Genomic DNA, 13,856 nt, shown 5'->3' on the forward strand with positions numbered 1-13,856 from the left:
GTTTTGCTTCAATTAAAAAAGAAAATGACATAACAGAAACAAAATAGTGTTTGTGTGTTCTCCTAGTCACTGTCGTCGTCAGACCAGCCCAGGTCCATCATGTTCATGTCCAGCGTCGCGGCGGTGGCGGCCATATTGATTTTGGTTCCCTGTCGTACGCTGTAGGTCTTAGAAGAGTTCTGATTGGATGTTGTCCGCATGCTCACCTGTACCCCCGACCTCACCCCCTGACCTCTGACCCCTAACTCACTCCTGACCTTATGACTTATGACCCCAACATTAGCCATGTCACCCCTGACCCCTGCCACGCCCATGTTCATATTCATATCCATGTCCCCTATCCTCTCTATCCCCCCAATATCATCCAGAGAGAGCATATCCCCAAACCCAACCATACTCCCCCCACTCAGCTCCTTAAACATTGACTGCAGCCTCCCTCCCTCCACCACCACCCTCTCCTCCTTCGTTACCTCCCTCCATCCCTCTTGTCTCCCAGTCTCCCCCCATCCCCTCTCCTCCCTCTCTGTCTCCCCATCTACCTCTCCAATCCCACCCTGGAACCCCTTTAGCATGATTTGTATAATAATAATAATATAATATGCCATTTAGCAGACGCTTTTATCCAAAGCGACTTACAGTCGTGCGTGCATACATTTTTTTTGTGTATGGGTGGTCCCGGGGATCGAACCCATGGTAACAGGCAGGAAGTTGGGGTTCACCATAGACCTGGGGAAACTCCACAATGTGTCTTTGGGTCAGGGTCAGGAGGCTGTGGCTGAGGTCGCCATGGAGATGGCTGCTAAGGAGGGACACTGGGTCATTTTACAGGTATGGCTATCCTGCTATATACTGTACATAAAACATAATTCATTCATTCATCATTGCATCCATCCATCCTTCCATCCATTCATTGTTTCATTAATCAATTTATTAGTTTGTTCGCACTTACATTTGTTCATCCATCCATCCATTCATCCATTCATCCATTCATCCATTCATCCATTCATTCATTCATTCATTCATTCATTCATTCATTCATTCATTCATTCATTCATTCATTCATTCATTCATCTCTGTCAGAATATCCACCTGGTGGCTCGCTGGCTGGGGTCGTTGGAGAAGCTTCTGGAACGCTGCTGTGAGGGCAGTCACCAGGACTACAGAGTGTTTATGAGTGCTGAGCCTGCCCCCACACCACAGGAGCACATCATCCCTCAGGTACACACACACACACATACACACACATGCATTTATAATAACACGGTGTGTTTTCCTAATTTAAAAGTGTGTTTGTTCTCCTCTCCTCACTCAGGGCATCCTGGAGAATGCCATCAAGATCACCAACGAGCCTCCCACTGGCATGCATGCCAACCTTCATGCTGCTCTGGACAACTTCGACCAGGTACAGGAATGTGTGTATTAATGTCTGTCTGTCCACTGGTGTTAGGGATGGGCAATTGAAATTATTGTTCAAAATAATCTCATCAAATGTTTGATTCACACTTTATAATAATGTCCAGTAATAGATCATTTATAAGGCTATTACAAACAGTTCTCACTATTTACTAATTGCTGTTTCTACATTTGCAAATGTTAGTAAGCTATACATAGTTATTTATAAACTTTCAAATGAATTATTGGATAATTTATTAGATGTTTAATATAGACCCTTATAAAACATTTACTAATCATTAGTAAAGTACAGTGGTGTAAAGTAACTAAGTAAAAATACTTTGAAGTACTACTTTGAGGTATCTGTACTTTACTTGAGTTTTTATATTTTTTACAACTTTTACTTCTACTTGACTACATTCTGAAATAAAATATGTGCTCGTTACATTTCTAATGCTCAGGCAGGACAGCAAAACGGTCAAATTCATGTACTTATTAAGAAAAATGCATCCCTACTGCCTCTGATCTGGTTTGTAAAAGATTGTTGAACTGTGTCCCTGGATTCCCATAAATAAATAAAAATAAAGGCAATTAGCATAATATAAGGAATTTGATATATAGCCTTTGCTTTCACTTTTGATACTTAAGTACATTTAAAACCAGATACTTTTAGACTTTTACTGAAGTAGTATTTTACTGGGTGACTTTCACTTTTACTTGAGTCATTTTCTTTACTTTTACTCAAGTTTTACTGAATTGGGTACTTTTTCCACCACTGGTAAAGTATTATCTCCACCAAGATCTCAAAATGACATGGAAAATATCAATTGTAAAATAATAAGGACAAAACACTGGATGTTTAAGAGAATATATATAGCATTTTATTCCAAAACAGTCACACTGTTCGTTCAAGTTCATCAGAACCAATGGTCCTCAAACGAACCCCTGTCCCCCAGAACTGTCCAGTCCTGTGCTTGCTGTGGGGGAACATGGGTGTTCACTTCACAGTCTAAAGCGGCAGGGTTGCAGCTTGTCTGTTCAACCATGATCTGAGCACTAGCCCACTCACACAAGGGTGCCTCCTTCCCTCCCGTGGTAGAAAGTGCACATCTCACACAGTCAGAACAGTAGGCTGGTAGGCTGCAGCCTGTGTGATGTGAGCACTAGCACAGTCACTCGTGTGCCTCCAATCCTCCCGTGGTAGGCAGTGCACACGTCAGACAGTCAGCTGGTACAGTAGATAGTAAGCTACAGCCTCAGTCCTCTACACATTCATACCTACCGATTTGTGTTCTCTTTCAAGCCAAATTAACCCTCATATTAACCCTTAAAATCTATAAATCATATTTTCCCATCAAAGCTCACCCTCTACCCATTCCCTGAACCAATCCTCCTCCCTCCCATTGTGAAATGTCAGGCTATAGTAGGCCCCTCCCTCTACTCCCCAGGCCCCTCTACCCTAGGTCCCTCACTGAGTGCTGTACACACCGCTGAGCAGGCGGCTCTTCTTCTCCTCCTTCTGGCTCTCGTTCTTCAGGTCAGCAAACATCTGGGAGAAGAAGTTAGGGTCTGTGTTCATCTGGAGCATCTTACCACTCATCAGCTTGGTGATGGACATGCAGCGGATCCAGAAGGTCTGCCTGCAGGTCTCCACCAGGAAGGGTCTCAGGGGGTAGGAGATCTCGTTGCCCACGTAGGAGCAGGTCGTGTAGAGGCAGGTAAGCAGCACGGCTTGCAGCTCATGCAAGGTGGCCACCTCGGAGAAGACCGCCTCGCGGCACAGCATGTAGAGGAAGACCACCATGGCCGGGTTGATGCAGCTCTGTTTCTGATAGCAGTTGTCCAGCAGATAACGGTCAACCACCCGCAGCCACAGCTCCGGGTCCATGGAAGACATGTCCTGGATCAGGTAGCAGCGCCGGCACAGGAACTCACCCAGGCAGCGCAGCAGCTCGCCGGTTGTAGCGTGGACCATCACCAGCCTCTTGGGCGTGTCGAGGTCCTGGACGATCACCGTCTGGGGCGTGTCAGGGGCCGTGTTGGAGTTGGTCAAGGGGGCCTTCTCGACCGACGAGGCGGCGTTGTTGGAGCTGTTGGCGATGGCTGGAGTGCTCTGGTACTGGGTGGACAGCTTGTCACAGGATTGAGACTTCTCCAGGGTGAGGGTGGACAAGTTGGAGGAGGACTGAGACTTCTCCAGGTTCTCGTTACTCAGATGGGCGATGTTGTTTTGGTTGGTGTTCTCGTAGGCCTGCACCTTCTTGGAGCCTTTCTTCTTCACAATCCACCTCCATGGCGAGTAGCGCTTCAGGGTCTTGTCTTTGCCGCTCTTACGGGTCTGGACTTCAAAGAAGTGGCCCACCGTGTCCGGCCCATCTTTGAAGTGGACTGCCTTCTCGCGGAGTAAGATAGACATTGCGGATCCCATGGTCAATAGTGCCTGTGGAAAACAAAATGCTTCAATATTAGCAAAATGAAATGCATGGCATCAGTTCAGTAGGCCTATCTAGCTCAGCTCTGGGTGTCTCCCAGATGGCAACCTATTCCCTATATAGTGCACTGCTTTTTACCAAGGCCTATAGGAGTCTGGTCAAAGTAGTGCAATATATAGGAAATAGGGTTCCATGTGGGACATAATCTAAATCAAAGAGTATTAAGCATAGACATTAGGGTTATGTGTTCATAAACATGAGCAATATAACATTTCAAAGCAAAACAAAAATATTACTCACTGATTTCAAGTTGATATGTGAAAAATTGTAAAGATAATTCAATATTTTCTTCGTTAATTGAAAGGTAAAGACGGGTTGTCCAGGTGCTTTGAGTTCAAGGCTGTTATGGTTGTGAACATCGGAATTGTCCAAGGTTCTGAAATCGAGCGTTCTGAAATTGTGTGTCCCCGTCGTAATAAAGAGGCATGTCATAGAGGCGATTTTGTGAAAGATTAAGTTTGATGTTGGTAAAAATAAATAAATAACACAAATAAATAAAGTCAGATTTTCGCCATGATAAAATTTGCCTCATATTTGCTATAGCCTAGCTCAATACGTTGAAAACGAAATAATCTTTGAGTGACTGCTACGCTACAGCGTTATATTTCTGGCCTCAATGGATGAATAACATGTATCTGCGAGTGTTTTGCATGGATCTCAATGGTCTGTCAAATTAAATGGGCACCTCTGTCAGGTGCGCGCTTATCTCGTTCACCACCAGACTCTTCTTCCCCCTAAAGGGTGCGTTAGTCATTTCACTTTAGCAATCTACTCCGATAATGAGCATTTAGCCTAGGGACAAATAGGTGCTCGCCTATAATCGCTATTTGAAGTGGGGGGCATACAGGCCTACTTCTATGTCAGGACTGACTGAAGGACTAGCTTAAAATGCGTTATAGAAGTAGGCTAAATAGCCTTTTCGTGTAAAACGCAACATAAGAACCAGCAGTAGCTCAAATAAAAACGTCTAAAACTACACTCCAAAGTTATAAAAAAAGATATACCGTACCAGTTAAAGGTTTGGACACACCTACTCATTCAAGGGTTTTTCTACATTGTAGAATAAAAGTGAAGACATCAAAACTATGAAATAACACATATGGAATCATGTAGTAACCAAAAAAGTATTAAACACATAAAAATATATTTTATATTTGAGATTCTTCAAACACCGCTCTTGCTGCTGGTGATTCTCAGATCCACCTCTAGGCAGACGACACCATTTTGTATACATCTGGCCCTTCATTGGACACTGTGTTAACAAACCTCCAAACGAGCTTCAATGCCATACAACACAACTTCCGTAGCCTCCAACTGCTCTTAAACAAAAGTAAAATGAAATGCATGCTCTTCACCCGCCCAAAGTCCCATATACTACCCACCACTGCGACCTGTATGCTCTTGTTGGCTGGTCCACACTACATATTCGTTGCCAAACCCACTGGCTCCAGGCCATCTATAAATCACTTCTAGGCAAATCCCCTCCTTATCTTAGCTTATCCTAATCTCTGAAGCTGGAGACACTTATCTAACTTCAAGCATCAGTTGTCAGACCACCTTACTGATCACTGCACCTGTACACAGCCCATCTGAAATTAGCCCACCCAACTACCTCATCCCCATATTGTTATTTATTTTGCTAATTTACACCCCAGTATCTCTATTTGCACATTATCTCTTGTACATCTATCATTCCAGTGTTAATACTAATTGTAATTATTTTGCACTATGGCCTATTTATTGCCTTACCTCCATAACTTTCTACATTTGCACACACTGTATATATTTTCTGTAGTATTTTTGACTTTATGTTTTGTTTTACCCCATATGTAACTCTGTGTTGTTGTTTTTATTGCACTGCTTTGCTTCATCTTGGCCAGGTGGCAGTTGTAAATGAGAACTTGTTCTCAACTGGCTTACCTGGTTAAATAAAGGTGAAATTAAAACATTAAAAAATCAGTTGCCTTGATGACAGCTTTGCACACTACTGGCTTCACCTAGAATGCTTTTCCAACAGTCTTGAAGGAGTTCCCACATATGCTGAGCACCTGTTGGCTGCTTTTCCTTCACTCTGTGGTCCGACTCATCCCAAACCATCTCAATTGGGTTGAGGTCGGGGGATTGTGGAGGCAAGGTCATCTGATGCAGCACTCTCATTCGTGGTAAAATAGTCCTTCCACAGGCTGGAGGTGTGTTGGTTCATTGTCCTGTTGAAAAACAAATTATAGTTCCACTAAGCCCAAACCAGATGGGATGGTGTATCGCTGCAGAATGTTGCGGTAGCCATGCTGGTTAAGTGTGCCTTGAATTCTAAATAAATCACAGACAGTGTCACCAGCAAAGCACCCCCACACCATAACACCTCCTCCTACATGCTTACGGTGGGAAATACACATGCGGAGATCATCCGTTCACCCACACCACGTCTCACAAAGACACGGCAGTTGGAACCATACATCTCCAATTTGGACTCCAGACCAAAGGACAAATTTCCATCGGTCTAATGTCCACTGCTCGTGTTTCTTTGCCCAAGCAAGTCTCTATTAATTATTGGTGTCCTTTAGTAGTGGTTTCTTTGCAGCAAATCGACCACGAAGGCCTGATTCACACAGTCTCCTCTGAACAGTTGATGTTGAGATGTGTCTGTTACTTGAACTCTGTGAAGCATTTATTTGGTCTGCAATTTCTGAGGCTGGTAACTCTATTTAAACATATCCTCTGCAGCAGAGGTAACTCTGGGTCTTCCATTCCTGTGGCAGTCCTCATGAGAGCCAGTTTCATCATAGCACTTGATGGTTTTTGCGACTGCACTTGAAGAAACTTTCAAAGTTGTTGAAGTTTTCCGTATTGACTGACCTTCATGTCTGAAAGTAATGATGGACTGTCATTTCTCTTTGATTATTTGAGCTGTTCTTGCCATAATATGGACTTGGTCTTTTATCAAATAGGGCTATCTTACATTTTAGTCATTTAGCAGACGCTCTTATCCAGAGTGACTTACAACCCTGGCGTTGCAAACGCCACGCTCTATCAACTGAGCTACATCCCTGCCGGCCATTCTCTCTCCTACCCTGGATGACGCTGGGCCAATTGTGCGCCGCCCAAGAGTCTCCCGGTCGCGGCCGGCTGCGACAGAGCCTGGATTCGAACTAGGATCTCTAGTGGCACAGTTAGCACTGCGATGCAGTGCCTTAGACCACTGCGCCACTCAGGAGTACATCTTCTGTATACCACCCCTACCTTGTCACAACACAACTGATTGGCTCAAACACATTAAGAAGGGAAGAAATTCCACAAATTAACTTTTAAGAAGGCACATCTGTTAATTGAAATGCATTCCAGATGACTACCCCATGACGCTGATTGAGAGAATGCCAAGAGTGTGCAAAGCTGTCAAGGCAAAGGGTGGTTTCTTTGAAGAATCTCAAATAAACAAATCAAAATATATTTTATAACACTTTTTTGGTTACTACATGATTCCATATGTGTTATTTCATAGTTTTGATGTCTTCACTATTATTCTACAATGTAGAAAATAGTAAAAATAAAGAAAAACCCTGGAATGAGTAGGTGTGTCCAAACTTTTGACTGGAACTGTGTATATATATATCATGGTATATCCTTGTGTGCAAGAATGTCTTAAGAATCAAAATACTTACAACAGTTGATCCAATTCTAGCCTAAGCTCGGTTTGAATATTCAAGTACCTCCCCATCCCTAACTGCTGTCCTAATACAGTTGAAGTCGGAAGTTTACATACACCTTAGCCAAATACATTTAAACTAAGTTTTTCACAATTCCTGACATTTAATCCTAGTAAGAATTCCCTGTTTTAGGTCAGTTAGGATCACCACTTTATTTTAAGAATGTCAGAATAATTGTAGAGAGAATGATTTATTTCAGCTTTTATTTATTTCATCACATTCCCAGTGGGTCAGAAGTTTACATACACTCAATTAGTATTTGGTAGCATTGCCTTTAAATTGTTTAATTTGGGTCAAACATTTCGGGTAGCCTTCCACATGCTTCCCACAATAAGTTGGGTAAATTTTGGCCCATTCCTCCTGACAGAGCTGGTGTAACTGAGTCAGGTTTGTAGGCCTCCTTGCTCGCACACGCTTTTTCAGTTCTGCCCACACATTTTCTATAGGATTGATGTCAGGGCTTTGTGATGGCCACTCCAATACCTTGACTTTGTTGTCCTTAAGCCATTTTGCCACAACTTTGTAAGTACGCTTGGGGTCATTGTCCATTTGGAAGACTCATTTGTGACCAAACTTTAACTTCCTGACTGATGTCTTGAGATGTTGCTTCAATATATCCACATAATTTTCCTTCCTCATGATGCCATCTATTTTGTGAAGTGCACCAGTCCCTCCTGCAGCAAAGCACCCCCACAGCATGATGCTGCCACCTCCGTGCTTCACGGTTGGGATGGTGTTCTTTGGCTTGCAAGGTCCCCCTTTTTCCTGCAAACATATCGATGGTCATTATGGCCAAACAGTTCTATTTTTGTTTCATCAGACCAGAGGACATTTCTCAAAAAGTACAATCTTTGTCCCCATGTGCAGTTACAAACCATAGTCTGGGTTTTTTATGGCGGTTTTGGAGCAGTGGCTTCTTCCTTGCTGCGCGGCCTTTAAGGTTATGTCGATATAGGATTCGTTTTACTGTGGATATAGATACTTTTGTACCTGTTTCCTCCAGCATCTTCACAAGGTCCTTTGCTGTTGTTCTGGGATTGATCTGCACTTTTCGCACCAAAGTACATTCATCTCTAGGAGACAAAACGCGTCTTCTTCCTGAGCGGTATGACAGCTGCGTGGTCCCATGGTGTTTATACTTGCATACTATTGTTTGTACAGATGAACGTGGCACCTTTAGGCATTTGGAAATTGCTCCCAAGGATGAACCAGACTTGTAGAGGTCTATAATTTTTATTCTGAGGTCTTGGCTGATTTCCTTTGATTTTCCCACGATGTCAAGCAAAGAGGCACTGAGTTTGAAGGTAGGCCTTGAAATACATCAACAGGTACACCTCCAATTGACTCAAATGATGTCAATTAGCCTATCAGAAGCTTCTAAAGCCATGACATCATTTTCTGGAATTTTCCAAGCTGTTTAAAGGCACAGTCAACTTAGTATATGTAAACTTCTGACCCACTGGAATTGTGATACAGTGAATTATAAGTGAAATAATCTGTCTGTAAACAATTGTTGGAAAAATTACTTGTGTCATGCACATATTAGAAGTCCTAACTGACTTGCCAAAACTATAGTTTGTTAAAAGGAAATGGGAGTGGTTGAAAAACTAGTTTGAATGTCTCCAACCTAAGTGTATGTAAACTTCCGACTTCAACTGTATATTATCAATATCTCACAAACTCCTTCCACAACCACCCTCGCTCTCTCTCTCTCGCTCTCTCTCTCTCTGTCTATGTCTCTGTAGGACATATTGGATCAGTGCAGTAGAGAGCAGGAGTTTAAGACCATCCTGTTCTCTCTGTGTTATTTTCATGCCTGTGTGGCTGAGAGGCGTAAGTTCGGTCCTCAGGGTTGGAACAGGAAATACCCCTTTAACACTGGAGACCTCACCATCTCTGTCAACGTGCTCTGCAACTACCTGGAGGCCAACTCACAGGTCACTGTTTACCGTGTTATAGTGATCAGGATGGTGATGATCATGACTGTATTGATGATTGATGATGTTTATATTGATGATGATGATGAGTCATTGATCATGTATTTTGTGTGTGCGTGTGTGTGCTTGCGCATGTTTAGGTGCCGTGGGAGGACTTGCGCTATCTGTTTGGAGAGATCATGTATGGAGGTCACATCACAGACGACTGGGACAGAAGACTCTGTAGAACCTACCTGGAGGAATATATGCAGCCCAACCAGGTGTGTGTGTATGTTACGATTGTGATGATAGTGTTAAAAATAAACCTACACCCTTTCCATCCTGTTTCCCACCAGTTTGACAGGAAGTTGGCTCTGGCTCCGGGCTTTGTGGTTCCCTCCAACCTGGACTACCAGGGTTACCATGGTTATTACATTTACATTTTAGTCATTTAGCAGACGCTCTTATCCAGAGCGACTTACAGTTAGTGAATACATTATTTTTTTTATACTGGCCCCCCATGGGAATTGAACCCACAACCCTGGCGTTGCAAACGCCATGCTCTATCAACTGAGCTACATCCCTGCCGGCCATTCCCTCCCCTACCCTGGACCAATTGTGCGCCGCCCATGAGTCTCCCGGTCGCGGCCGGCTGCGACAGAGCCTGGATTCGAACCAGGATCTCTAGTGGCACAGTTAGCACTGCGATGCAGTGCCTTAGACCACTGCGCCACTCAGGAGATGAGATGAGATGCTGCCCCACGAGAGCCCGGTGCATTATGGACTACACCCCAACGCAGAGATAGAGTTTCTGACGGTGACCTCTGATAACCTCTTCCACACACTGCTGGAGCTGCAGTCCCCTGATTCTGTGATGGGAGAGGGGGCTTCACAGACCGTAGAGGAGAAGGTGTGTGTGAGAGACACACACACACACACACACCAGGCATATTCATAACAGACACACTCATAGCAGACACACACATACAGCGGACCCACACACACTCATCCCTCATCCTCCCTGCAGGTGAAGACCATCCTAGACGAGGTGTTGGAGAAGCTTCCAGAAGAGTACAACATGTCAGACATCACGTCTAAGACTGCTGAGAGATCACCATACATCCTCGTCTGCTTCCAGGAGTGTGAACGTATGAACACGGTCATCTACGAGATACGACGCTCACTCAAAGAGCTGGACCTGGGGCTGAAGGTGGGTTAGGGGCTAGGGGTCAGCTGGGAAATTAGACTAGGACTGATAGATGACATAAGGGTGAATTGGTAGTTGTCTCTCATAACAGTGATGTTTTTTTCTCCTTCAAGGGTGAGCTGGCTATCTCCTCAGAGATGGAGCAGATCCAGTCAGCTCTGTTCTTTGATAACGTCCCAGACACCTGGACCAAACTGGCCTACCCCTCCACTTACAGCCTGGCCCAGTGGTGAGTCACTGTGTGTACTCTCCCACTGTCCCAACGTGCACTTAAGATGATGTGTTGTTATGTGTGTGTGTGTTTACCAGGTATAATGACGTGTTGCTGCGCTGTAGAGAGCTGGACAGCTGGACACAGGACCTGGCTCTGCCCACCGTCGTCTGGCTGTCTGGACTCTTTAACCCACAGTCCTTCTTAACAGGTAACATACACGCACATCCCCCTACACACTTACAAACAACATACCCAACCGACTTATGTTGTAACTGTCAGTTGCCTCTTGGTATTCTCTGTTCAGTGGAATGATTTGCTCAACTACCCTCTCTCCCTCCAGCGGTGATGCAGTCTCTGGCTCGTAAGAATGAGTGGCCGTTAGATAAGATGAACCTGACTGTGGATGTGACTAAGAAATTTAAGGAAGAGTTCAACCAGCCTGCCAGAGAGGGAGCATACGTATACGGACTATACATGGAAGGTATACACTCCTCTCCTTCTCATGAACACATACATCCTAGTTCATTTATCTTCATTTTTCCCTCTTTGTCCCATAGGTGCAAGATGGGACACTCAGGGTGGGGTGATCACTGAGGCTCGTCTGAAGGAGTTAACCCCCTCCATGCCAGTCATCTCAGTCCGAGCCGTACCTAACGACAGACAGGAGACGCGTAACATCTATGAGTGTCCCCTGTACAAGACCAAGCTGAGAGGAACCACTTATGTCTGGACCTTCAGCCTCAAGACCAGAGAGAGACCAGCCAAGTGGGTACTGGCTGGGGTGGCACTGCTGCTCAGTGTGTGAGCTGTCAGGGTAGGAACTCTGCTTGTGAGAGAAATGAGGTGAAGGTGGAGAAGGATGAGGGGCCTGATGCTCTACAAGACTGTTGGTTAAAAGGGGCTTTTTTGAGGGTGGAAAGAGGCAAGTTAGTTTTTTCTTTAGTTATTCGTAGGGTGTGTATTTTCTGCATTATGTTGCTAAGTGTGAGAAAAGTTATTTTATGTAAAATACGCATGTTTTACTACATATCCCTCAAACCAGGTTTCATGCTGCTATTGAAATATAAAAGGAATTTGTATAGTACTGTTTTAGCACCTGAAAGCTATATGAAAATGTATAAAGCTATTTTAAGTTTTTTTTATATGAATTAGTATGAATATATCTGTATTTTTCTGAATTTATTGAAAAACAATACAGTACAAGCTGCAAAATAGTTTCACACATTTGATCACAGTAAGAACCCATTACTTCAAAGCTTATTATTTTTAACAAATCAACTGTATCGTCTAACAAGTGTACAAATCTAAAAGCAGAAAACATTGGATGGTACCCTTTACCTAGTCCTAGCATCTAAAAAGGAGTGGTGTTCAAGTGCTCTATGGTCTATGTAACACTTGTTAATATGGCACATCAGTTACATGTCACTTTAAAAGCTTCAATAGACTAAGGCCCGGTTTCCCAAAAGCATCCTAAGGCTAAGTTCATTGTTAGAACTTTATGGATGAACTTAGCCTTAGGATGCTTTTGGGAAACCGGGCCCAGAACAACATGACTGTTAGCAGGAGGAAATCCACACTGCTCATAATTCTTCACTATTATCCCCTACAGTCCTCACACACAGGGGCGTGTATACGTTTGGCTTCAATTAAAAAAGAAAATGACATAACAGAAACAAAATAGTGTTTGTGTGTTCTCCTAGTCACTGTCGTCGTCAGACCAGCCCAGGTCCATCATGTTCATGTCCAGCGTTGCGGCGGTGGCGGCCATATTGATTTTGGTTCCCTGTCGTACGCTGCAGGTCTTAGAAGAGTTCTGATTGGATGTTGTCCGCATGCTCACCTGTACCCCCGACCTCACCCCCTGACCTCTGACCCCTAACTCACTCCTGACCTTATGACTTATGACCCCAACATTAGCCATGTCACCCCTGACCCGCCCATGTTCATATTCATATCCATGTCCCCTATCCTCTCTATCCCCCCAATATCATCCAGAGAGAGCATATCCCCAAACCCAACCATACTCCCCCCACTCAGCTCCTTAAACATTGACTGCAGCCTCCCTCCCTCCACCACCACCCTCTCCTCCTTCGTTACCTCCCTCCATCCCTCTTGTCTCCCAGTCTCCCCCCATCCCCTCTCCTCCCTCTCTGTCTCCCCATCTACCTCTCCAATCCCACCCTGGAACCCCTTTAGCATGATTTGTATAATAATAATAATATAATATGCCATTTAGCAGACGCTTTTATCCAAAGCGACTTACAGTCGTGCGTGCATACATTTTTTTTGTGTATGGGTGGTCCCGGGGATCGAACCCACTACCTTGGCGTTACAAGCGCCGTGCTCTACCAGCTGAGCTAGCTGAGCCTCCCCCTTCCCCTAGCTCCAGCCGACCCCCTTCTATCCCTCCCTCCGTCCCCCTCTCCTTCTCTCTCTCCCCCCAGGTTACCTCTATCCCTCCATCCCCATCCGCCTCCCCAAGACTGCTTGAGAAGCCCCTAATCATGGACTGGAACCCACCTATCCCCCTGTCTATCCCTCCCTCCATCCCCCTCTCTCAGTTGCTGAGGGTTCTGATAAGGCAGGATATCTTGGCGCTGTTGGACTCCTGAGACTGAGAACGGAAGAACGACTCCGAGCTGATGCCTGATGCTATGGGGGAGAAGAACTGAAAGAGAGAAAGAGATGGGGGGGGGCAGTTGAACACAACCCAGATGTCATCATTAACCACACTATAAATGTGTTGTTACTCTAGGGATGCTGGGCTTTGACACCATACAACATGACTGTTTCTAATATCTAAATCTCAAATAAGGTTGTAAAACAAATAGAAAATGTTTATGAATGAAGCATCATGGTCTTTGAAACCCGGCAAATATGTAGGCTACTCACAGGGGTGACATTGGACCTCTCCATCAATCTCTCCTCCCA

General features: G+C 44.5%; 3 protein-coding genes across 3 annotated transcripts; 2 read left to right on the forward strand and 1 right to left on the reverse strand.

The window, feature by feature from the left end:
- Nucleotides 1-690: 690 nt before the first annotated feature.
- LOC311146962 (dynein axonemal heavy chain 11-like) lies at nucleotides 691-9,562 on the forward strand (the record flags this gene model as incomplete). The annotated part of the gene is made up of 5 exons (XM_084183573.1): nucleotides 691-828; nucleotides 1,081-1,218; nucleotides 1,313-1,402; nucleotides 9,334-9,421; nucleotides 9,555-9,562. 5 exons carry the CDS (start codon nucleotides 691-693, stop codon nucleotides 9,560-9,562), a joined length of 462 nt encoding a protein of 153 aa, XP_084039699.1.
- Nucleotides 2,858-3,820, reverse strand: LOC311146207 (cyclin-dependent kinase 5 activator 1-like; the record flags this gene model as incomplete). Its single annotated transcript, XM_084182713.1, has 1 exon — nucleotides 2,858-3,820. The coding sequence occupies one exon, from the start codon at nucleotides 3,818-3,820 to the stop codon at nucleotides 2,861-2,863; it is 960 nt and encodes a 319-aa protein (XP_084038839.1). The 3' UTR covers nucleotides 2,858-2,860.
- A 693-nt stretch (nucleotides 9,563-10,255) lies between the features above and the next one.
- LOC311146963 (dynein axonemal heavy chain 11-like) lies at nucleotides 10,256-11,779 on the forward strand (the record flags this gene model as incomplete). Its single annotated transcript, XM_084183574.1, has 6 exons — nucleotides 10,256-10,414; nucleotides 10,532-10,714; nucleotides 10,825-10,940; nucleotides 11,021-11,133; nucleotides 11,266-11,406; nucleotides 11,483-11,779. 6 exons carry the CDS (start codon nucleotides 10,256-10,258, stop codon nucleotides 11,728-11,730), a joined length of 960 nt encoding a protein of 319 aa, XP_084039700.1. The 3' UTR covers nucleotides 11,731-11,779.
- Nucleotides 11,780-13,856: the final 2,077 nt, after the last annotated feature.

The sequence above is a fragment of the Coregonus lavaretus genome (assembly GCF_964263955.1).
Source record: "Coregonus lavaretus genome assembly, chromosome: 19".
NCBI lineage: Eukaryota > Metazoa > Chordata > Actinopteri > Salmoniformes > Salmonidae > Coregonus > Coregonus lavaretus.